The sequence below is a fragment of the Numenius arquata genome, chromosome 4, assembly GCF_964106895.1.
Source record: "Numenius arquata chromosome 4, bNumArq3.hap1.1, whole genome shotgun sequence".
In the NCBI taxonomy this organism is placed as follows: domain Eukaryota; kingdom Metazoa; phylum Chordata; class Aves; order Charadriiformes; family Scolopacidae; genus Numenius; species Numenius arquata.
In genome coordinates, this window is record NC_133579.1 from 37,669,595 (window position 1) to 37,693,374 (window position 23,780).

General features: G+C 41.6%; 2 protein-coding genes across 2 annotated transcripts; one reads left to right on the plus strand and one right to left on the minus strand.

Annotated features, from left to right (window-relative positions):
* Window positions 1–480: 480 nt before the first annotated feature.
* Window positions 481–6,571, minus strand: NDUFS6 (NADH:ubiquinone oxidoreductase subunit S6). The gene is made up of 4 exons (XM_074146763.1): window positions 6,411–6,571; window positions 5,590–5,643; window positions 1,758–1,880; window positions 481–625 (listed from the first exon to the last, which is right to left on the minus strand). Exons 1-4 carry the CDS (start codon window positions 6,549–6,551, stop codon window positions 560–562), a joined length of 384 nt encoding a protein of 127 aa, XP_074002864.1. The 5' UTR covers window positions 6,552–6,571; the 3' UTR covers window positions 481–559.
* Window positions 6,572–6,815: 244 nt separating this feature from the next.
* Window positions 6,816–7,611, plus strand: MRPL36 (mitochondrial ribosomal protein L36). The gene has a single exon (XM_074146744.1). It carries the CDS (start codon window positions 6,847–6,849, stop codon window positions 7,168–7,170), a length of 324 nt encoding a protein of 107 aa, XP_074002845.1. The 5' UTR covers window positions 6,816–6,846; the 3' UTR covers window positions 7,171–7,611.
* The last annotated feature ends 16,169 nt before the right edge of the window (window positions 7,612–23,780 follow it).

A 23,780-nucleotide genomic window follows, 5' to 3' on the forward strand; every position in this document is an offset into this window, starting at 1 on the left:
TAAGGCTGTTTCTAATTGGCTGTTTCTTTTAAACAAGTAGGAAGTGTAGCTACTTAATTCAGGGATGACAATCTTGCTTCCAGGTGTAAATGTTGTCACACTGAATATCATAATATCTTTGTGATTCTATTTGTGAATCTAGCTATAGATACTAAGCCATGAACAAATTAAGAGTGTCAAACAATGCCAAAAGACAAACACCTAGGATAATTAATCCCCCAGTAAACATTTATATCCAATTCAGTGTTGAAAAGAATACAAATCTACTCACTACAAACCAACCCTATGCTGCAGCTGAGGGCCACTTACAAGCCTGCAACAAGTCTGCCAAACCAGCCAGGATATTTGTTCCATGAAAACCAAATTAAGTACAAAGCAGGTACTGTAATACCATTCAGCTCTCAAATACTTGAAAGGCTAGATTTTAAAAAGGTACAGGCTGGACTTTCCATAGCTAAGATAAACACAAACACTATGCTTGGGTTTCTAAATACAGTGTTTATTTTTTGTTCAACATTAACATCTGAACAGAAATCTGCAGCCACACAAGAATAATCTTTCAGTGATGTTTCTGTTTAAACTGAAGTCCACAGTAGCCACAAGTTCCGGTCTTTGTATCTTTGTCCTGCAAAAATATAAAAATACAACAGACGCTAGTTTCTCTTTATAAAATTTATAGAAATTACAAATTCTGTCTTATTTATATGCACCATCTTAAAACAGATCAATATAGCTGAAGTACAGAATTTAATCTTATTTGAAACACTGGAAGTAAGAACAACAGTATGAGGTTCATGCTTGATTTCTGTATCGTACACATCTTCCCTTCTGCCAGCTTTTTAACTACCTGGCCTAATCTCAACAATATGATTTTAAAGTCAAGCCAAGTGATATCTCTTCAGCAATAAAGGATCCTCTTACTGAACTGGACAACTTAAGTCAGTTCGGTCATATTTGTTCCAAAGTTCTGAAAAGATTTCATAATTATTTTAATACAGAATAGGATTTGGCCTTTCCCCCACCATTCTTTTGGGTATTAAGCAAATGTCAAAGTTTAGGCGAACAAGCAAAAATTTTAAGACATCTGCAGTCAGGGTCTGCCTGAGAACAGCACCTAAGCACTGGTCCTCGCTGATTCCACCGAGGTCATATGACAGTAGCCTCAATATTTTTACCCTCTAGAATAAGAATACACTGGAAACTATCACTAATGTCAATAGGAGGATAATAAGACATTTATTCTTCACTGATTCTCTGACCACAATTGAAACGTTTAATCTTCAGAACTATCAAAGATTCCCAAAGACTGAAAGAGGGATTTGGTTTGTTTTGGTTTCCTCCCTCCCCCCGGTCTTTTTAGCTTGAACTTACAAGATTCAAAATAAACCGCATATTCCTAAGCATATTGCAAATGTATCCTCAATCTACATGGTGACATTTAAATAATTAGAGTGTCTCAAAACATAGTAAGCATGTTATTTTTTCCTCTCAAGTACACATTACTTCAGTTAATATCTTTGTTTAAAAAAATTACTGTCCTATCAAACAAATCAAAATTTCAAAAAGAAACTTCTGTAACTTCAAATGAAAGCCTTCTAACTCTTCTGAGTAGAAATCCTAAGTTTATATTAAGCACCAAATAAAATGAGCATCTCCAGTGCTTACTCCTCTTATTTTGTAAAACATGCCAAAAAATAGCTAATCTTATAAACAGGAATTACAGACAAAACATGCTGTATGCAGAATGAAGACATTACCAAATTTATGTATACTTTAGGATGTCCCAAAGCTCCACCACCACCATCGCATGATATCACTCTCTTTTCAACTTCACTCACAGGCTGCTCTGCTATCAAATCAATCGCAAAATTCTTGTTCACCTGCAAGAGAAAAATTATACTTTCAGATACCTTCCCCACTCAGACAGAAAGCAATTGAAATTCACCATCTCCCCAAGCAGTTCCACCACAACCATCTTGAGAAGTTCCTGCATGGATTTCTTCCCACCTTCTCCACCAACTCTTTGGGTGTGATCAGTGAACTGTGTTAAACTCTGCAAAAGTAATCCCCTTCCCCTGACGCACAGGCCACATCAGTGTTCAGGTTTACAACATGACCTAAGCAGATTCAGCAGAGCAGTCAGCAGGAACAAGCAGCCAAGAACAGAAGATATTTAACTGACACTGCCTCTGTATCGTGCTTTAGTGACTACATGATAAAAATTGCAAAAGACTCACTGCTGATAAACTCTGAAATAATGGTGGGACAAGTAAGGCCGGCAGCGAGATATAACAACTGCTGGTAATTTAGAGCCTCTCACCATGCACTTTAGTCTATCACTGCACAGGAACCTCAGGGTAACACAAACGTGGTGCATAACAACAGTTCGAAAGGCATTAGAAAAAAACAAACAAACAAACAAACCTCTAAACCTCACTATGCCACTCTGTAAATCCATCTTATATACACTTCTTGAATATGTCTATCACTGACAAGTAGGGCTTTTTCCTGGAGCACGTACGTACCCACTTCTGGACAAGCCTGTGACACAGCAACTTGCACCTCAGCAGGACCTGCAGCACCCACCCGCAGTGCTTCCCTCCCTCATCCACGCCAGCTGCTTCCAACCTGCTCCCAGCCAGTACTGAGCAGACAACCACCTCTACCTCTCAGCTTAAACATGCTCCAGGAGGGGACAGCTTTTTCAGAAGTGATGTTATACAGGCAAGAATGAACAATGGTTTCGGCTAGGATAGAGTTGACTTTCTTACTAGCAGCTGGTGTAGTGCTATGTTTTGGATTTGGGATGAAAATAGTGTTGACAAAACACAGGTATTTTTGGTTGTTGCCAAGCAAAGGCATTTTCTGCTCCTCACACCACCACACCAGCAAGTAGGCTGGGGGTGCACAAAAAGTTAGGAGGAGACTCAGCTGGGACAGCTGACCCCAACTGACCAAAGGTATATTCCATACCATATGGCACCATGCTCAGTATATAAAGCTGGGGGAAGAAGAAAGAAGTGGAGGATGTTCAGAGTTATGGTGTTTGTCTTTCCAAGTAACTGTTATACATGATGGAGCCCTGCTGGAGATGGGAAGCAGTGAATGAATTCCTTGTTTCGCTTTGCTTGCATGAGTGGCTTTTGCTTTAAAGTGTCTTTATCTCAACTCACAAGTTTTCTCACATGTGTCCCTTCTGCTTCTCTCCCCTATCCTGCCACGGGGGCAGTGAGCGAGTGGCTGCATGGTCCTGGTTGTTGGCTGGGGTTGAACCACAACAAATACGCACACCCACATGCTCCTTGCCCAATGCATAATTCAATGAGCAATTTTTTTTTCCTGGCCGTAGTGCCAGTTTGACAATCCCATTGCCATTTCTTTCCACCTATTCGCCTGTGCCAGTACATGGTCTGTGAGGCCGAGAAAAAAACAAACCTGGAACAGACCCATGTCCAAAGACCCAGAAGGAAGACAGGAGGTTACGTTTAAACCAGACCAGCTCTGAGCTGCTGCACCAGCCCAAAGAAAAAGTAGAGCCAAAGCGGGAATGGTGGTGTCAAAAAAGGTCCTGTGGTACCTTAAGGATTATACGAGGGCAGGATGACCCTAGTCTGACTGCAGCAGATGCAGTTTAACAGCTGCCATGCTCGGTCTTCTCACAGCTACTTGCTTTAGGCCCTTGCCAGAGAGCACCAATCACCCAGTTCTGCACATCCAGCACAGAGATCAATGATTTTAAAAGCTAAAACACAAGGATTTCATTAACAATTAGGCTGGCAGAACTGAGGGGACTATACCCAGGTACTCTGGGCCTGTGCCCAGCCACTGCCTGGAGAGGCCACATGCAGCACCCAGATGCGGGCCCAGATGTCCTCACCAAGAACACCTGCATCCCAAGGCTGCATCCCCAGACAAGAAAGCTGCTGAGGCTGGACTGGGCTGATCACAAGCCAGGCTCGACCACCGAGAGCACACCAAAGGTGAAGACAAGAACCAGCTGAGAAAGTACAGTCACCAACGTTGCAGGCTAGCTTTAGCTCCAGAACAAGACAACATCTGGACTACAGACATGGCCGTGAAACCCTAATAACAGCAGCTGAAACGCACTGGGGGATCTCCTAGGGTAACAGCAAAGCCCCTACATAGAGATCCCATTAATAACCACAGATGAGGATTGTTTCAGTATTTGACATGTAAATTTTGTTTCAACTTCACAATTAAAACCTAGCATTAAACCTTCCTCAGCAGACTTAAAGCTCAGCTTTTGCTGGAGAAGGAGGAACTGGGCCAAACTGAAGCCCCTGGGTGTTCCTCACCACACAGAAAGCCAGTCCAAAATCAGCTGCTGGCAAGAGCACATCAGAGGGACCTGCGCCCTATGGAGAATTAGGCTTAAGGAGCGTTTCCTACAGTTACAGAAGTAGCACGGAAACAGGCATTGCGTTTGGGAGAGACCTACTTTGCTACTATCCTCCCAGAAGTAAACTACTTCAGCATTTTAAGTGACATTTTCATTTAACTATTTCCCACGTAGAATCCCTGTTTTTGCCACACAGCACGAGTTAAATTGTATCCATGATACAATGAGGTAAACTCAATACAAAACCTCAGAAATCAGCATAATTAGCTCAGGTTAATGTAGGAAGGGAATAATTATATGCAATTACATTAAAAAAATGTACCACACCTTATATTTAATGCCTCTACTATACATACGTATTTATACCATTAACAGTAAGGCACTAATCAGATGCTTGGGTATTGAGGAAAACAATTTAGCTGAAACAATCTCTGCTTCTCTCCCAAAGGCCCTCAGGGAGCTGCTGCTCGATCATCAGAGAGAACTCGGTGCTAAGGAACTTGCAATTTCACACAGTCACTCTACTGATAAGCAGCAGCAACAGACCCACAAGATAACTTCACAGTAGCACATCTGGCTGATACTGGTGTTATTAGACTTTGCTTTTGAGGCTTTGTTATTTCAGAATACTCAAAATTTTAGTTTTATTTGTTACATCACTGTTTCAGCGAATGCTTCCCAGCTCTAGAAATGAAGTGGCCTCATTAAAAAACTCAGTTTGAGTAAAGATCAAGATTTTAACTAAGCAGAAGCAAACTAAGCTTCAAAACACACATTTAAACAGGTATATAGGTGCACAATTCAGCAGAGCATTTAACTATGTGATTTTTCTGAACACAAATGACACTGGAAACATGCTTAAATTGTTCTTAAAACATATGCTTAAAACAAAAACTGGTCCAAGTTTAAGATGCTCAAATGCCTGGAACTTTCACAGCCTAAATGTAAGCACTTAATAGGTATAGGCAAGTCTTGAATTTTCCAAATTTGCCAAAAGTGGGGAGGTACACAGAAACCACTATAAGCTGTCTTGAAAAATTTTCACCATAGTGAAAAAAATACTGAAATCCAAAACTGTTTGGATTTGGGTTTTGGGTTTGGTTGGTTTGTTTTGTCTTTTTATTTGCTTGGGTTTTTTCATAATAACAATCAGGTTGAAGGCATCAGTATCAGGTATAAAAGACCCACAAGGCACCCCCTCTCCCACGAGTAAAAGTAGAATGAATTACCTCCTTTTGTCGTCCAACAAATCTAACTCTTCGATAATCCTTTTCTTCATATACCTAAAGTGTAAAATAAACTTGATCTTATTGGAAAAGTAACGACCATAAGCAAAGAATACATGGGTTTCCAGCACTGTCAAGACCAAGTAAGTTGTTTCCGCAGTTTCAAGTACTGCCATCCTCTTACCAGAGTGTACGGCACAGAAAATGTAGTTTCCATTTCTCTCAAACAGGAAAACAAATTTTAGGTTGGAAAGCACAAAAGAAAGGGGATAGAGGGGGGTTTAAAGCCAGTGAACTGAAGTCTTAGCTCTGACCACAAAGATGAACATAAGATTTATTACTTATAATGCTGTTCCTTGATCCCACACTGCCATCTGGAAGGTGAACCAAACTAGGAAATTCAAGTTTTGTATTTATTTACGTTCGAGCTAAGTGGCCGCAGGGAGAGCCTTCCCACCAGCCCGGCATATCTCCCACCTCCACACCAGCCTCCCGGGTGGCAGGCCCAGGGCTGACAATAAAGAACACAGAGACCATGGAGTCACAAGGCGCTGACGCAGGTGCTCCATCCGGTAACGGCTAACGACCCTGGCCCTAATTAACAGGTTTTTTTTCATAAAACCGCGCCTACCTTTTCCCTACGCATCACCCAGGAACGTTCATCCCCACAGCGGGTACCGCACCAGGCTGCCGCTCGCAGTCCCGGCAGACGTCTTCCCGCAGACGCGGCCCGGACACGGCCGCCCTCCCCGGTCAGCGGAGCGGCAGTACCGACTCCGGGCCGCCGCCATCCTCCTCCACCCGCCGCGGCCCCGCCCCCTCACCTGCCCCGTGTGCGTCACCAGCTCGCCGGTACCGGAGGCTCGCACGCCGTAGGCCCGGGCGGCGGCGGCCGGCAGCGGGCGGGAGAGCAGCCAGCGGCTCAGCGGCAGCAGCCGGCGGAAGGTCGCACCGGGCGCCGCCATCTTGCGCCGCCCACCTGACCCCCGCCGCGGGCGGACGCGCGCAAGCGCAGCCCTTGCCCCGCCCCTCGCTGCCTCCCGCGCCCTTCCGCCGGGTGCGCGCATGCGCGCGGCTGAGGGGGCGAGCGGTAGCCGGTGGGCCGAAGAGGGGAGCGGCGACGAAGCCGGTCGGTGCCCGGAGCCTTTCCTTAGGGCTGGGGGCGGCGGGTGGCGCGGAGGCGGCGGCGGGAAAGGAAAGGAAAGGAATGGGGCGGGGCGGGTGTCCTCACTGGTGTGCTGTCCCCGCAGGGCGCAGAGTATGCTCTCCATCCTGGCTAAGGCCGCCGCTGGGCCGCTGCGCCCGCTAGGCCGCTTGCCCTTCTCTTCCCTGGCCCCGTGGTGGCGGGCGGCGGCACTGCCCGCCGCGGTGAGCCGGGCCCTGCTGCCGCCGCGGTGCGGGGTGCCCGCCCCCTGCGGCCTGCTGGCCCTCCCGCCGCTGGCCGGGCTGCCGCCGTTTCCCGCGGGGCTGAAGACGAAAACGGTGCTGAGGAGGCGCTGCAAGGACTGCTACATTGTCCGGCGGCGGGGCCGGCTCTACGTCTGCTGCAAGACCAACCCCCGGCACAAGCAGAGGAAGCTGTAGCCCGGCGGCCTGGAGCCGCTCTCGACTGGGAGAGCTGCCGCGGGTCCCCAGCCCCCGGCGGGGAGGGGGCAAAGGCGGTGTTCGCCGGTCGGGCCTTGGCGTCCGGCTTTCTGGGACTGCACCTTCCCTCTTCTCTGGCTCCTCCGTGACCGCCGAGAGCTGACTGCTGGGGACACAGACCGCAAAATGGTGTTGGTGACAAAGTTTCGTCTGAACGCTGAGGTGGAGCGAGTTAAATTTTTGACGGCCCTCGCCATAACTTCAGACAATGAATGCTTAGAACTGAAGTAGGAAGCCACAACTTTCTGGGCCTCTTGTCGTCTTAGCCGTGAAGCCTTACTTAAAATCACCTTACTGTTAAGTTAGGAAGGGCAAAGCTGAATCGTTGGACTCTGAGATCCATTTGTGTTTAATTAAAGCAAAATGAAAATAAACGCTGCTGATTGTGAATTATTACAATACACAGTTTATTTTTTAAAAAAACCATAGGTGTTGGAAGCTGTGATAACAGAACCAATAGTTGCAAACTCAGGTGGACTTCTAAGTGGCAAATAATATTAAATGCTACATCAAAAGATGATGTTCTGGCTTTTGGCTTGGCTCATAGGTGAGGTAAAATTTCTTTAACTGTTGAGTTGCAGCAGACATAATCCCATGTAGTTTCAGTAATGCCAATGTAAATAACCCTTGCTACTTATCTCTGTGGGTTTTGAGGGGAGATGGTGGTATTTTAATTAGTATAAAGTAATCAACAGTTTCTTAAGTTTTAGTGTTTAAGTTCTGTGATAGTATAATGTTATATTGACCATTCACAGTGTAGTTGGAAGTGTTCTTAGCCTCCTCTTCCTTTGGAGAAGTCCTCTCTGATTTTTCTGGTGTACCTATTCTGCAGTTGACTGGGAATCGTTGCATTTTGGGTGGAGTTCGTAAAACATTTTGTGTAGTGTATGCAGCAAAGAAGATGAAAATAGTAATTTCAGATTCCAGCTCATTTGCTTTAAGTTTCTGCCAAGCTTAAGGCTCACTCACATAAATCAACAATACTTTAGAATTATTGGGGGTTTTTTAATACAACTTTTCCTGTGTCCCTTGAAACATCTCTCTCATAGAGGTGTGGGGAGAATGACTTGGAACAGTAATGCTTCAGAGGCATTAGCTTGTGCATGTAAATAAAATGTAAGCAGAGAAAATTCTTGGAAAACTTCTACCCCTTTTAATACACTTTGCCAGTTAAGGAGTCTAAGCAACTATAGATTTTAAAAGCTTTGATACTCAGATTAGAGTTAATGGTACGCATTTGTAGGTGTGTGCTGTGTGTTTTGTGCTGGCAGAAGGAAAGGCCTGTATACTGTGATACCTTGTGAGTGTAGCTGTTAGTACACCTTTAAAGTAAACAGTCTGTCCAGAAAGCCCAGTGATTTCCAGGCCCACTCACTTTTCTGGAGGATGATGAGGACTCTGCAGGACTGAGCTGTGGATTGAATGAGTTGGCCATCTGATGAAGGGTCTGCAGGGCTTTTTTTTAGGACAGGTAATTGGCAGCTGGTCTTACTGCCTCCCAAACAGTTCATCCAGCCCCTTGGTTCTGCCAGAAAAAAAGGGCAGCTCTCTGGTACGAGACAAATCATGCTGGTGGGTCACTGGGGAGGTGTTCAAACCAGGGCTCGCCTGCCAAGAGCAATGTCAGGTGGTGAAGAGAGACCTGCAAGTACGAATTGCCAGGGCTAGGAGCAGCAGTCGATCTCTGGCCAGACTTTTTGAATGCAGTAGATTTGCTCTTGCCAGGGTGGTGTCTGTTAAATGCAGTCTACACTCAGCACCAGAGAGAGAAATTTAGGGACAGGATTTCTGTACGGTAGAGGCAGGCACAAATTACTGTTTTCATCTCCCCCTTCAGCCTGAGACTGAAGCAGCCTATTTCAACAACTTACAATTAGGAACAATTGTTCAACAATTAAAGCCATTGAATTTAGTGCTGCTAGTCACAAACTTGAGATGTGAAGTAATTTAAATTCAGATGTTTAACATGGTTGTAAATTATTCATGTGTCGTCATCTGAACAGTCAGTTTGTGATACCTGGGGTGGAGCATTCCAAAGAACGGAGCATTCATGGCCATCACTGAAACAGCATATTTGGTTGTGCTAATAGATTTTGGAAAGAGGATTATAGGATTAGAAACTAGAAGGCATTGAATTGTAATTGTACTCTGCCATTGACTTTGCTGTATAATCTTGAAAAAGTAATTTTGCCTTTGTCTCAATTTCTCTATCTGTTAGGCCAGAGCACTGAATCTCACACTTCTAAGTACCTTTTCTTAGTTGATGTCCACAAACCATTATAGAGGTGTTCTAAAAAAGAATCAGATTCTGTAACTTTCTGTAATTTGGATGACATGAGAAAGGTTGACTAGAGCTGGTGGTGAAACATGTTTATTTTAGGTTTGTTTACAACAACTACAGTATGAGGAACTGAAATAATGTCAGCCAGTAGTCTAGCGGTTGGTGGCTGAGGGGTCACATCCTTCATCACAGACTTTCTGAATGTTGTGCTACTTAAACAGCTGTTTTCAAAGGATGGGGTACACAACTGCTGCTTAAGCTACCCAGGCCAAAAATTTAGTCCTGGATTACTAAATACCAATCTATATTAGTTCCATAGTGGTATGTATTTTCTTTTTTATTTCTCTCCCCTCCACAAATGCGTGGGCAGAAGATTAAAGGGAAGGGAGTGATAAGGAGAGCCCAGCTAGAATAAAATGGTTTAGGGGGGGAAATAGGCTCCAATAACATAGGAAGAAGAATCCTTACACTAAGAACTGAAATAAGACTCAGGCTCCAGTTACATTTTCAGTTTCTGGTTTCCTGTTGGTTTTGTGCCTAGGTTACCCCTTCCAGAAATTCTTCTTTCTTCTTTAAATCCCCCCAGTGGAGTAGGAGCGTGACAACAGGTGTCTCCTGTGACTGTCTCCATCGTACAATTATGAAAATCATTTGCAGTTGTGAGTGACTGAACTTGCTTAACTCTTCAGAACTGTTGTAGGGAATGAAACTGTCGGATTCCTGATATGCAACAGGTAGAGATGTATTTAGGTCAACCAGAGGATAAATCTTGAGCTCATGTATATTAATGAGTGTCAGACTTTGTCTGTGGTTGTGTGTGTTATGGGAGTTACAGTATTGGTTCCTGAATTCAGGGCAATACCTCTTCAATACTGACAGGTGAGGGAGAAGTCTTTGGGAACTGCAGTACTGGGGAAGCTGTGTCTGCTCAGATCAAGGAGGTACACACTGAGGTTAGCTGACTGACAGGTGACTTTTCCAGATTCTGGCACCACCAAAGTGAGTTTCCCAGACCCAGTTACAATAATAGCAATTTTGTTGGTTCTGTAGATGCTATGTTGCTTTGCCAATTATTTTATCATACCATGTACATAAGCAAAAAAAAAAATAAAGCACAAGAAAGAGCAAACCTTAAGAGCAATTGGTAATGCATTTGCAAAGTATTAACAATTAGAAACTTTCCTGTATTTGTAGAGGTGAAGTAGATGACTCTTCTATTCTGTAATATCCATGAGTCTATTACTAGGTGTCCCGGTTTGAAGTAAAACCGAACCAATTTTCTGTTTAGTAATTTTACATCCTAGCTAGGCCTCCTCTAACTGTCTGAAATTAACAGCATATTGTGGAGAAAACTGCTCATTCTCAGAATGATAAGCCCAATGTTTGTGCTCCATGCCAAGGAATGGTATGCAGAGAGGCCCTTGCTTATACTTACTGCCATAACAACCAAGGTCAGCCAGTTTCGTTAGCTGCCCCATTAGAGGGTCGGAAACGGAAAAAACATAAAGAGGTCACATCAGTGGGGAGGAGTGGACAGGACAGGTGACCCAAACCTGACCAACTGGGGTATTCCATCCCATCTGCCCCATGCTCAGTATAAAAGCTGAGGGGTCAAAAGGGTCAACTCTTTTTCTGCAATGGCCAATGTCCAGAGAGGACTCTGTCTGTTCATCTGCCTTTGATCCCGATCCGTGTGTTCCTGACTCCAGAGCTGAAATCCGGTTCCCATCCATTGCTGAGTCCAGTCTGGGACTTCCCCAGTGCCTGCCGGTGACGTGACTGTCATCCTGGGAGCTTGATATGGTTTTGTATATATTGTATCTATTTCATTATTTTCTTCTTTTTTATTTTAATATTAATTCTTCATTAAAGTAGTTTAGTTCATTCTAAAATTCTAAATCTCCTTATCTCTTCCTCTCCTCTCTTTTGGCAGGGGGGAAGGGCCATCTGTCAGTCTGGTTTTGGTAAATTCGGCCAAAACCATGACACTAGGCAAAGGAAAATGAAAAGTTGGAAGTATTATTTTAAAAGAAGGATAAAACAAAACCATAAATACTCTTAAACAAGGAAAAAGAAAGTGAGAAAGCGGGTGCTTTCTCTTATTTGTTTAACAGCACATATGGACACAACATGCTGTTGCATTATTGTTCAGAATATCTTCTCTGTAACGCCAAGGTCTTTTTGTGGTTTCAGTGAGCTCCGTGCACCTGCTATTAGAGAGGTTTCATTACCAAAACTAGTTTGCGTGTATCTGCAGTGTCACCATATTGTAAAGTTCTGAATCAGCACAGGTGGGCATACCTTGATATGCACTGCTTATATCAAATGACTTGTAAGATGCAAATTAAGGTTACAGTAGTCCCATTCAGTTTAATAAGGCTGGTTATACATCTAAATACTTACATTCATTCCATTGCAGCTCAGCAGATTATTGACTTGGAGCTTGAAATCTATACCAGTAGCTTAAATTGTGTGAACATGCTAGAGGCTAGAAGAGTCCAGGCTCTTTCCGACTAGCTGGGACAGTTTAGCCCACCACAGCTATGGGGGGTCGTCCCCTCACCTGTCCTGTCTCCTCTGCTTTCCAGGATGGAATTTGTCTTCCTGCAGGAGTAGCTGCACTGCCCACGAAGCTGTTATTGAACTGTCACACTTTACAGCCCAGTTTATTTAGGTAAGTGGTGGTGTTTTACTTCTATACCTCTGGGAGATAAACTGCAGCAGTTTCGTTATTGCTCCGTATCCCACTTGTAGTGGAGGCAGCAGTCTTTATAAGAGCTTCATCACAGTGAAGACATTGAACCTGATCTAAAAATGATGAAAGTGGGTACAGGGAGAATATTGGCACCCAAGATGAAGCTGTCACTTGCTGGAATTATCCACCTGCCTCCAGAAATGGAAAATTCACCATTTCACCTAGAAGCTTGTGTATCAGACTTTGAAATCCGTTGTCTGTAAATGTGAATACAGTATTGAAAGAGAGCAGTTATTTGTCAAGAAGCCACCTGATTTTATGTGCCATGTTGTGCAAAACGGAAAAAAAAATAGTGAACTTTGTGAAGTTGTTTGATCTAAAAATACATTGATTGCATTTAGTGGTCGAAAGTAAGCAAAGGAACAGGCACGGAATAACATAAGGCTTCTCTGTTGTATGTGATTGAAGATTGGTAACGGACAGTGCCTGAATGAGGAAAAGGCTGGGAACAAGCAGTCTCAGAGTCCGTACAGTTTAAAAAGGGACTCATCACTACCAAGGAAATAACTGAGGAAGCTGCTCTTTATAAAAGCTGTGACTGAGATATCTAAAATAGGTCACTTTCATAGGAAGTTCAGGCTTTAGATAAGAATGGCTGCACGTAGACTGTGTGCCAGGTACTTTGATTTTGCTTTGAATGCTCATTCTGCTATTAAATAACAAGTTGGTTTTAAGAAAGTTGTCTGATCCTTTTTCCTGATCACCAATTGCATAGTCACAAAAAAGGAACTTATTTGATGTATTCAAGTGAATGACAATACAGTGACTATGAAACGGTAGCCTGAGGCTCGATCTGAAGGCCGGGTTGGATGGGACTTCGAGTAACGTGGTTTAGTGGGAGGTGTCCCTGCCCATGGCAGGGGGGTTGGAACTCAGTGATCTTTGAGGTCCCTTCCAATCTAAGCCATTTTATGATTCTGTGATTCTGTGAAAGTTGTTTTGAGTAGGTTCAGTTTGTTGAGCAGCATAAGATTTTCCTTATGTCTTCATTATAATTTGTTGATTTTTATTACCCAGAATTTATCAGTGTTTGATCTATATTACTCCCAAATCTCTTAATAAAAACACAGGGTGTCTATCACTTGTCCTAATACCCCTGAAACTGCAGTGAAAGACATTGAAATTTCATGATGGTTCCCATTCGTGGTTATGTTTTGACATCTGTTCATACACATATATTAGTGTTCTTTCTAGAATTTTGAAACATAAGACATCTCATGAGTCAGTTTGAATCACTCTGGGTTTGCTGCTACATGTTGTTCACTTGATCATCTGCCCTGCATGCGTGACGGACAACTTCCAGGGTGCCATCTTTCCTCAGACAAAACCCAGAAACACTTCAGTGTCTAGACTCATCTGGCTTATTCTCATATACAGTATAGCTGGTTCCTACAGCCCATCCGAGGTCTCTGGTGCTGCTCCAGCTGGTCTCAATGTCTCATATTACTTCATACCGTGGCCTCTGCACACAGTGTACATACTCAGCATCATCCAGTGGAAGCACAAACATGGAAGGCTGCAAATCACCCATCCTGTCATCTTGGGCACATAGTAAGGAAATGCTATCTTTTTAAGGAACTTAAGATTCATAATGTGTGATGTTCAAAGAGGGGTCAGAGGGGAAAAAAGGCAAGGAAAGACAAGGAGATTGTGATGGAAGATCCTTCCTGGCCAGTTTTGGGTGCATCCCTTGATGCTGCTTGAAAAAGCGAAGAGCAAAACTAAAAGCATCCTACATTAAGGCTCCCAGTGAGAGGCGGTGAAGTCGGGTGCTGGGTGGGAATCAGACAATGTGTACGGCATGAGCAGCAGGTCAGAGAGCTGTGGTGTTAGGGGCCAAGGTAGAGGTCACTGGTGTTAAGGCCTTTGAAACTTTCACCATTTGGAGTCTCCTTAAGCATTAGGTAGTTTTAGTGTCTCCAGGCACTTAAAAAGATGCTGCCTATGAGTAGTATGGTCACAATCAGCTACAGGCCAGTTCGTCAGGAGAATGGTGATCACTGGAAAAAGTCATAAATGCAATATGTATACATAAAATCTAATTCCCTGCTATTCTGGCAACTACTTAATATGGTTATTTAAATAAATTCATTAAGTTCTGCATTGAAAACTGAATGTCTTTTGCTCGCATCGCTCTTTGAAAGATAGTCTAGAACTTGCCTCCTCTTCCTAATCTTCTTTTAACTCCAGCTCTACATTTATTCAGGACTTGTTTATACTTATACCAACATTATCTTTTGTGTTAAATAGCATTTCTGTTCCTGGGGAATTTACCCGCTTGATATTTATTTCTAGGCAGCTACTTGTCCTTTCTCAGTCTTTGTTTTCCTAAGCTAAACAAGGCATTTTCATCTTTTCTCATGAAGCAGGCTTTCTGCTCCTCTCATCATCCTAATAGGCCTTTTGTGTAACTTTTGAATTTGTGAGATAAGGTTTGTAAGGAGAGGTAATATATTTTATTAGATCACTGATATAGTTAGAAAAAAATAGGAAAGCTTTTGGGTATACAAGTCATTCTCACGTATGCCCAAAGCTTACCAGCTCTTTTTCCAACTGCTTCAATTGTCTAATAAAAGATATTGCCTCTGCCTACAAGTATTTCCGCTCATACATTCTTAGGCATTATTGACAACACCTTTTGAGTTAATCTTTCCTGAAATATTTTATATAATTCTGTCCTCCCAAATATGTCTGGGTTTGCCAATATGATAGATGAGTGTCTGCCTCTGTGTTTCTTGGAAACATGCTTAACCCTAGATATTTTAGGACTGCCTTTGAACAATTTATGGGCCAGCTTGTGCTGCTACCTCAGCATCTTTACTTGAGATAACCAGTATGCACAGGTTTTTGTCCTATAAGTAGCCAGCAGCCTACTTTCCTTCAGTTCATGGGTGATTTTATTCTTCCTATACAATATTTCCATTTCCCCCCATATTGGTTTCCTGTTGCTACCAGACCTGCACATTTGATTTACCATCCCACGTTTTGTGCGGTGTCAGAAGGGACATGCAACCAGCTTCTCTTCTCAATAAATGTTTGGGGTTTTGGCACACCCATATAACACCTTACTTTTAGTCACTTTCTTACCAACCTTAAAATTCCTCAGGTAATCCTCCTTTTCTGTGTTTCAATTGACTGCATAAATGAACTGTCACGTGTTTTCCTGAAGTCCTGATAGATTAGATCTACTGTATTTTCCTGTTTTAGAAAAAGCCAAATAAAGATACTTTTGTTTGACACGATGTGCACATGCTACATCGCGTTTCATTTAATCCTGTTTTCTGTTTATTTTCATGTTACTAATTTTGTTCCATATCAAAACCCCTTTACAATGCGGAATTTAGCTTACAAGCTTCTGTTTCAACTGTCAGTATTTAAAAAAAATATATTAAACCAATAGGCCAAAAATATCCTGAGCCAGCTCTTTAAAGTCTCCTGGTCATTAGTTATCTGGACCAGCTGCTGTAATGTATTTATGCCTAGATACACACTAGTTGTTGTTTGTCATCAAGTGGTTTGATTGCTTAAGGCTGACGAAAGACTGAACAACAGCTTATGTTTTGGGTTGTGTTTGGGTTTTTTTTTTAATCAGCAAATAAGAGCAAAGGCTATTTTGCTGTCTCCCGCCCCCCCCCCCCCCCCCCCTAAATTTAGACGTATATAAAGGGTCATGTTTTCAGAAGGAAAAACAATGTGCCTTTAAAATGCTAACCAATGTGTACTCAGTTCCTCATGAGGACGAGAAAAGTTTAATTTCAATGCATGCTACCAGGTGTCAAAAACTCCAGACATTTCTTAGCCACCCAACGCACACACCACAGAAGTCTCTGTGCTTACACAAGAGTTTTTATACCCTTCAAGTAGTAGGTATGACACAGTAAAAGGAAACCTTCATTACTTTTCAAAAGGTTAATGTACATTAATTTGGATACTGAAAAACATTAACATTTGAAAATAAATATTGCACACTTTTTTTTTTTTTTCAAGAAAGTGACATAGCACAGGCCTGATCTAAACCCCACTGCAGTCAGTGGGAAGAAGCTGAGTGACCTCGAGGAGTAAGATGCCATGCAGAAGTTCTCTGCAGAGCGGAGGTCTCCCCAGAAGAGGGGATAAGGTAGAAGCTGGAATGTGCGAAGCCTGTCCAGTGATTCATGCCTGTGCAAAACAGCTGATCCAAAGGCTTGGAGAGTCCCTCAAGGACGCACAAGCTGCATTTCTAATACAATTTTGAGTGAAGAGGGTTTCCTTTCCAAAAGTCGTCTTATTCTCAGCTCCAAATAATATATGATCCTGCCAAAATTATATAAAATTAGGTGTCTTATAAAGATGAATGGTATGCTTTGTAGGATATCAAGTGTACTCCTCTTAAACAGTCTATTTTTAGTGATTTCTTAAGAAATTTTATGCATGTTTATGTATGTGAAGGTTTGACTGGACTCACCAATCTTCCTTTTTTTAAAATAAACCAGCATAAAGTAGAATTTATTTACATAATGCAATGATCCATGAAGGTTACCATAACATCAAGGGACCATATTAACCGCTTGAATGGAATTCATTAGAAATTAACTACCACTTAAATTAATTTTCCCACATTCACAAGGCTGTAATGGCAGAAAAAGGAACCGTCCATCAGCATGTACTGACAGGAGAGCTGTCACTGCTTTTATTTATAGGTGAATACATTAACCCATGAAGCAGCCTTTTCAGACCAAATCTTGAGCTTCTGTACAAATAAGCTCCTTCAGAAACTTTTCTTTTAATAAGTAATCCAGCCTCAGTTAAACAGGAACACATACTGCATAATGCTTTTGCTACCGGCTATATATATAGTAGCCTTTTCATAAGAACAGTAGAAAAATTTGCTCCTAAAAAATCCAAACTTCACACCGTATGTAGTTTATTTTCAATGGATAATATTATAGATTAGATCTAGTTGTCAGTATTGTGTTAGCAGTATTGGTAGAATTATACAAACGAAAGATTGTCCATTGATTCTTTTGTAGTTTGATGCATCATTTGAATTTTTTAGCTCATGAATATATGTGCAAGTCTCCAAACTGTAGGATGAAAGTGAACAAGACTCGTACCCATCTGTGATCTAGGTATACTTGGGGCAAATTTACTGTAGTACATCGTGGTAATCAGTTTGAGTAAGCTACAATGGGAAGGAACTTTGTGGCACCTGTTAGAGGATCACTGTTGTCACAATCCAATACAGCATTAGAGGGAGATGTCTTTTTTCTATGTAAACCTCATAGCTGAAATGATCTTAGGACAGTTTCATGTACAGTTCAATCCAAACAGCTTTTTTCATGAATAATTATAGCTCAGATCTAAAAGCTGGCCCTAACCGATGAATAGCATTTTAAATTTTCTTTTTAACATAGAAAATTCAGTAAGAAAATGATAGGAATGTTAGCTTTTAAGAAACACCCCCTATCTGTGACCATTGTTTTTGAAATAACTAAATAACATCAATTTTACATATTTTTCTGTTGGATGCTACCATATGTAATAAATACTAATGGCACAATTGCATCAAATGAGCCTGTGTGCCAGCAATATCGCTCACTGAAGTGTTTCACTCTCATTGCTGTCCAGAAAGAGAAAATACAGAAGTTACAGTCAATGTGGTAGTGAGGTGAACAATTTCTCTTATGCTCCTCTGTGGTTTCCATAGCAGTGGCAAAAGGAAGCTTCACCACACGGTTTCTCATATGAGAAATTTGGAGGGAGAGTGGCCTTCTCAAGTATTTCTGTGAGTTTATTGCTGTGTTCAGACACTTGGCAGGGATAGGAAATATATGAGTTTTTCCTGGGCTACCCACAAGTCCCTTTATTCAAAGGGAACTAAAGGCTGTCCTGTTACTCCAGTGATAAAATTGCATGCTGTTATCTTTTACGTTGTCCCCTCTGAACAGATTCTTTTCAACGGCTTCTCAGAGGAATAGAGAAGTTACATGCTTGGGGCTAAAAATATAAACCCAGTAAGTGAAGAGAAAATCTTTTACAAGCTTTGCCCCCCAATAATATCTGTAGTTTTCCATTTCAATTTTTAAAATATGGCTATACTATGCTATTCAACTATGACGGTGAATTAAAAACTCAGTGTCAGTATTACCTAAAAAGACTATTGTTGCAGTTATCTTAGTCTCAGCCTGATGTCACACACCTTAACAACGAATTTTTTCATATTCACTTTTGCTATTGTTTATAGCTATATTTTAACTAGTTAAACTGAAAATCCAAGAGTACTTCTACCAACGGCTTGGGATGCTATTTGTTTAGACTGTGGGCAAGTGATTCTCCGATGTTCTTATGGCAGCCTAAGGAAAGCTTGTAGCTGGGAGCAGACTAGCCACTCTTCTTCAAAAGTAACAACTGTCACCAGTGCAACGTATGATTTATTTATTATTTAATGGATTTAGAGCATTTAAAATCCTTCCAAACACTATTTTGTTTAATTCTTCCACATTTTATGTGGCACTGCCTTTTAGTTTGTCTGATTTGTATACACTAATGTACACACATAATGTATAATGTGAATGAGTCAGACAAACTAGAAAATTATGCCATTCTACTTAGTTCTCATCAGGAACTACGGTTAATTTGGTTAATTGATACAATATTGACTAAGTAATGATTCTCACTTCTGTCAACATTTTTACATTTGTTAAATTCCCCTGCCTGATTCTGCTTTTCTGCTTTATTTCCTTTTAAAATTTAAACATCTTGAAAAAGGCTCTTCTCAATTAATGCATTTCATGATTGAGGAACACTGGAATTAACTTTTAGCCAATTAAATTTTTACGAGTATTTGCTATTGTCGACAGTGGTAAAAACTTCTGTTTCAGCCACATCAATAATTAATTTAGAAGCACATGCCTGAAATACTTCCCCACATGCAAAGGAGTTGTTATTCTCCCACAGCTTCCCTCACAGTCATCCTGGTGACTCCCTTGGCACTAGTACGCCATTATTTTGTTGGCAGCATTTTGATTTCTGCATGGTTATGATTAACCTGTACAATGTGTTCCTCTTAATGCAAAGCTGTTTTCTTATCCCTTCAATTCTACAAACTGGAAAAAGCATATAGCCGGAGGCCACACAGAATAATACCAGTGTCAAGCTTTAAAAAACATATTTGTTTTGTGTCCTCTAAGGACAAATGATAGACATGTAAAAATGTTTTCTCTGTTTCTCTTTCAGGGAATACTTACTTTAGAATTAACTTCTGTCACAGAAAACATAATTTGAAGCATCTACTATATATTATTTCTGAGCATTTCTGCTATAAAGAGGGAAAATAGTACATTGTGTATGACATGTGTGATTACAAGGTTATAGAAACTCTTTATGTTTCTCTTGTTGTTATGGTTTCTCCTTAAGAAACCTTGTCACTGGAAACAGAAGAGCATCCTTCCTTCAAAAGAGGCAAGTATATAATACAGTCAAACAGCGCAGTGTAATGAATGTAATTTTTAATTGCTTTATAATACTTTAAATTCCTACACCTCTGAAGCACTCAGTGGTCTTCAAGCAATCCAGACGTATCACTTTTGAAATATTTCAGAAAGAGAGATTTTTATGATACATCCTTAAGTGTTCTGATGATTGCACATGCTGTAACCTATTTCTTCATAAACGCGTTCCATCTTTAATTTTGTCCTCTTCAAGATACAATCATCCTAGTGTCCTTTTATTCATAAAGACTGTTCTTTTACATACTTTCTCTGTCTTACCTATTTGCTAATTCTGTTTCTCTGTGATACCAAGCATACTTCATTTCATGCTTCATTGTCCAGGTTTTAGTTTCAGCTCCAGTATATTAAATGCTCCCACCCTTTTGCTCCATATTTTATCATCGACAGTACAGAAGCGTTAAAAGCCTTTCTCAAGAAAGAGAAAGATGAATGTTCTTAATGCGGAATTCTCTTCCTTCAGAAACTTGATTGACCCCAAATCTTATGCCTCCACAGTCAAGAAAAATAAAACTCATTCAAGGCAAAAAGTATCTTAGCAACACTTCTCTGAAGTTAAAATATCAGATGTTTTCCCTTTTTTCCCTATTTCCCACCCCTTCCCCTGGAAATAAAGACAAAACTGATACATTAAAATGGAAAAAAATAACTAAAGGATTAGCTGTATAATTTTTGCTTTATATATTATTAGGAATTTTATGTACCTTTGCTTCTGATGCTAAAATGTTCTACTTCATTACATTAAAGACTTTACTTTTCATTTGAAATACTTAATTTTCTAGCTCAGTTGTTGTAGTAGACCTAATCACAGAAATGGATTTCCAGGATCTGAGGAAGTCCTGATAAAAGGAGGGCAGCTTGGTAAGGTCTCTTAGAAAACCCTGTGGTGGATGTAAAAGAGATGCTAATTATAGCAGAGCCCTGGGAGACTGAGGAGATGCTAATGAAATAAATGGTCATGGTTCAGCCTGTCCATCACTTTATTTTGGTCAAAGGCTAGGCAGCCAAACGGCGAATGATCCCGATAAGCCAATTAGAGATCTTGGAAGCAGCACAGATCATCAAAATAGTTGTGGTCTGAGAAAGTACAGGTTTGGCCTGAATGGATTGCCTTCCCCAAACTGGATCCATGTTGTAGTGAAATGACTTCTCTATGCTCTTAAAAATCGTGCTGAGAAGCCATATATGGCAGCTGGTCAGCTCATGAAGGCTGGCCTTCAATGCAGAGTGAGCACAGCCCGCCTCCCCAGTAGAAGGAGCATGCAGTTTCCTGAGGACTTGGTCAGGAATATGAGGTGCCTTGGACTGAAGATTCATGGTCAATACCCAGGGATTTACTAGTAAGCACCCAAGAGAGCACCTCCAAGGTTTGGCCTGAGAGGGAAGTAGTTCTTCAGCTAGTCCTGGTCACATTGAGTCACTGGAGAACCAAGAGCCAGCAGTGGGGGTCCTTCTTCAAAGTCGTCTTTTCCCAGGACTCCAGCAGGGGAACTACAGAAATGGCTTGGCCAGCTTAGCCTGGTGGATCTCATCAAGGTATGTGGCAGAGGCCCCACAGACAGTAGCAGCCTCAGCTATTGTACAGGACAAAACAGAAGGAACCTGAGCCCTGGTATGTGCTTTCCTTCCTTTGCCTGGAAGATGAAGTCTCAGCATTTGTTACCAGAGGGTCTAGAAGCTGGGAACAGCCCCCTTCAGACACCCTGCTCTGACAATTTCGTACGGCCATTTGCTGGCACCCTGCTGTCAGTAGGGCGGGCATCTGCAGGCAATGCCCTCCTGCATGTTTTGGCAGCCAAGCACTCCTCTGTGCTGGCCTTAGCTGAGAAGCCACTGGGAGGAAGAGCACATCTCTGCACTGGTGGTGTCTTCATGGATCTGCCTGCAGGGGTGGAGCCCCCTGCAGCTGACAGGGGAGCTCATGAGGAGGGCCGTGCTGGGGAGAAGGTGTGGGGCAGAGCTGAGACTTCTTTTGTCATTTGCACAGCAGAATGATTTCTGGAGCTGTAGATCCCTATTCCCTCTCAAACACCTTCTGCCAGCACTTCTCCAGGGCAAAGGATAAAATACACACAGGATGCTTTTGTCTTGTTTTGTCCCCTTTGCTTGTTCCATAACATCTTTTTTCCCTACAACAATTAAATTATTGTCAACTTTCCCTCTTCAGTTGCAAAGCATCCTGCAGATTTTCTGCCTAGAGTGGAACTGCAAGAAATTATATATATATAATTTATAATATATAAACTCATATATATTTTAATTAAATGTAAAATTCCAGCAGTTATTATTGAAATATTGTCTAAGTCTTGGGTTCAACTGGGTTTTGGAGAACACACTGGAGAACAATGACAAAGAGCAGTTAAAAGAAGCAAGAAACACCAATAATCCCAACAAGTAACAACTTAAAAATAGAGAAAAGGTGATAGTAACAGAAGTGAAGCTAAAAATAGCAGCAGCACTGAAAACCTAGAATGAAATATTTTAATACAGCTGAATAAAAAAAGCAAACCAACCAGCTATATAGATCTTAGTTGCCTATTGAAATGCTTCAAACAAGACTTTAGAAATTGTAGATTTTATCTTTATTTTGCCTTGTGAACTAATTACTTCAGAATTAAAAGAAGATATTATCGTACTGATGGTACCACGATAGAACAGAAAGAAGCACATGTATTCTCCCTGATCACGATCCCATAGTAGTAATTAAAAACGAAGAGGAAAGATTTTTCTGTCTATAATAGTTGGCCTCATTAACGTATCAGCTACTCCTTCTTAGATTTAATGGAATATCAAACAGGTTGTGCTCCCACTTACAGTCATTAGGCTTGAAGTGCTGATTGCTGCATATTCGAGGTCTCTGGCTTCTCTGTGACACCATCACAAGGAAGACCCACAGGTGTGTGTATTCTTACTGTTCAAAAGTCACATTTGAATGTGCATTAAAAATCTGATTAATTTGTCAATGAACAAAGGTGATTTCAAAAAAATTTATATATATTTACACATACATATATGTATACATTTTAAAAAACTCCTAGGTCAGAACTTCTACATATAATATACTAATGATTTAAAGTCATATTTACACTTTTTAGCACACTTTTTTCCTGTACACATTCTTGAAAATTGTTATGAATAAAAAGAATTTATTTAGGTTGACAATGGTTTTCCATTATTTTGGGACAACACTAAGAAATAGAAGCAAATTGTTACTTATAATTACAGCTGCTCTTAGAAACATAGATTTTATCAACAGAATTTCTTCACAGATCAACTGTTTTGTCTAGGCTACACCATTGTCTGCTGTCCAGATGTTTTAGTTCACTTTGACAGGAAATATATTGCCCATTTTGGTCACAACATAAGAGTTACTTCGCCTTAATAAAAGGCCTGTGAGCCTTATTATGATGTTTCTGTTGTTCGTTAAATGAACTAAATTATAGGCTTTACTGTTTCTGCTTGGACCACCGCACTAAGGTGTGGCACAGAGTTTACAGCAGTGTCACAGATAAATGCCTAGGATAGAATAGAATAGTTTGGGTTGGAAGGTACCTTTAAAGGTCATCTAGTCCAACCCCCTGCAATGAGCAGGGACATCTTCAACTAGATCAGGTTGCTCAGAGCCCCATACAACCTGACCTTGAATGTTTCCAGGAATGGGACATCTACCACCTCTCTGGGCAACCTGTGCCAGTGTTTCACCACCCTCATTGTAAAAAATTTCTTCCTTACATCTAGCCTAAATCTTCCCTCTTTTAGTTTAAAGCCGTTACCCCTCGTTCTATCACAGCAGGCCCTGCTAAAAAGTTTGTCCCTATCTTTCCTGTAGGCCCCTTTAAGTAGTGAAAGGCTGCAGTCAGGTCTCCCCAGAGCCTTCTCTTCTCCAGGCTGAACAACCGCAGCTCTCTCAGCCTGTCCTCAATAGGAGAGGTGCTTCATCCCTCTGATCATTTATGTGGCCCTTCTCTGGACTGGGTCCAGCAGATCCCTGTCTTTCCTGTGCTGAGGGCTCCAGAGCTGGACGCAG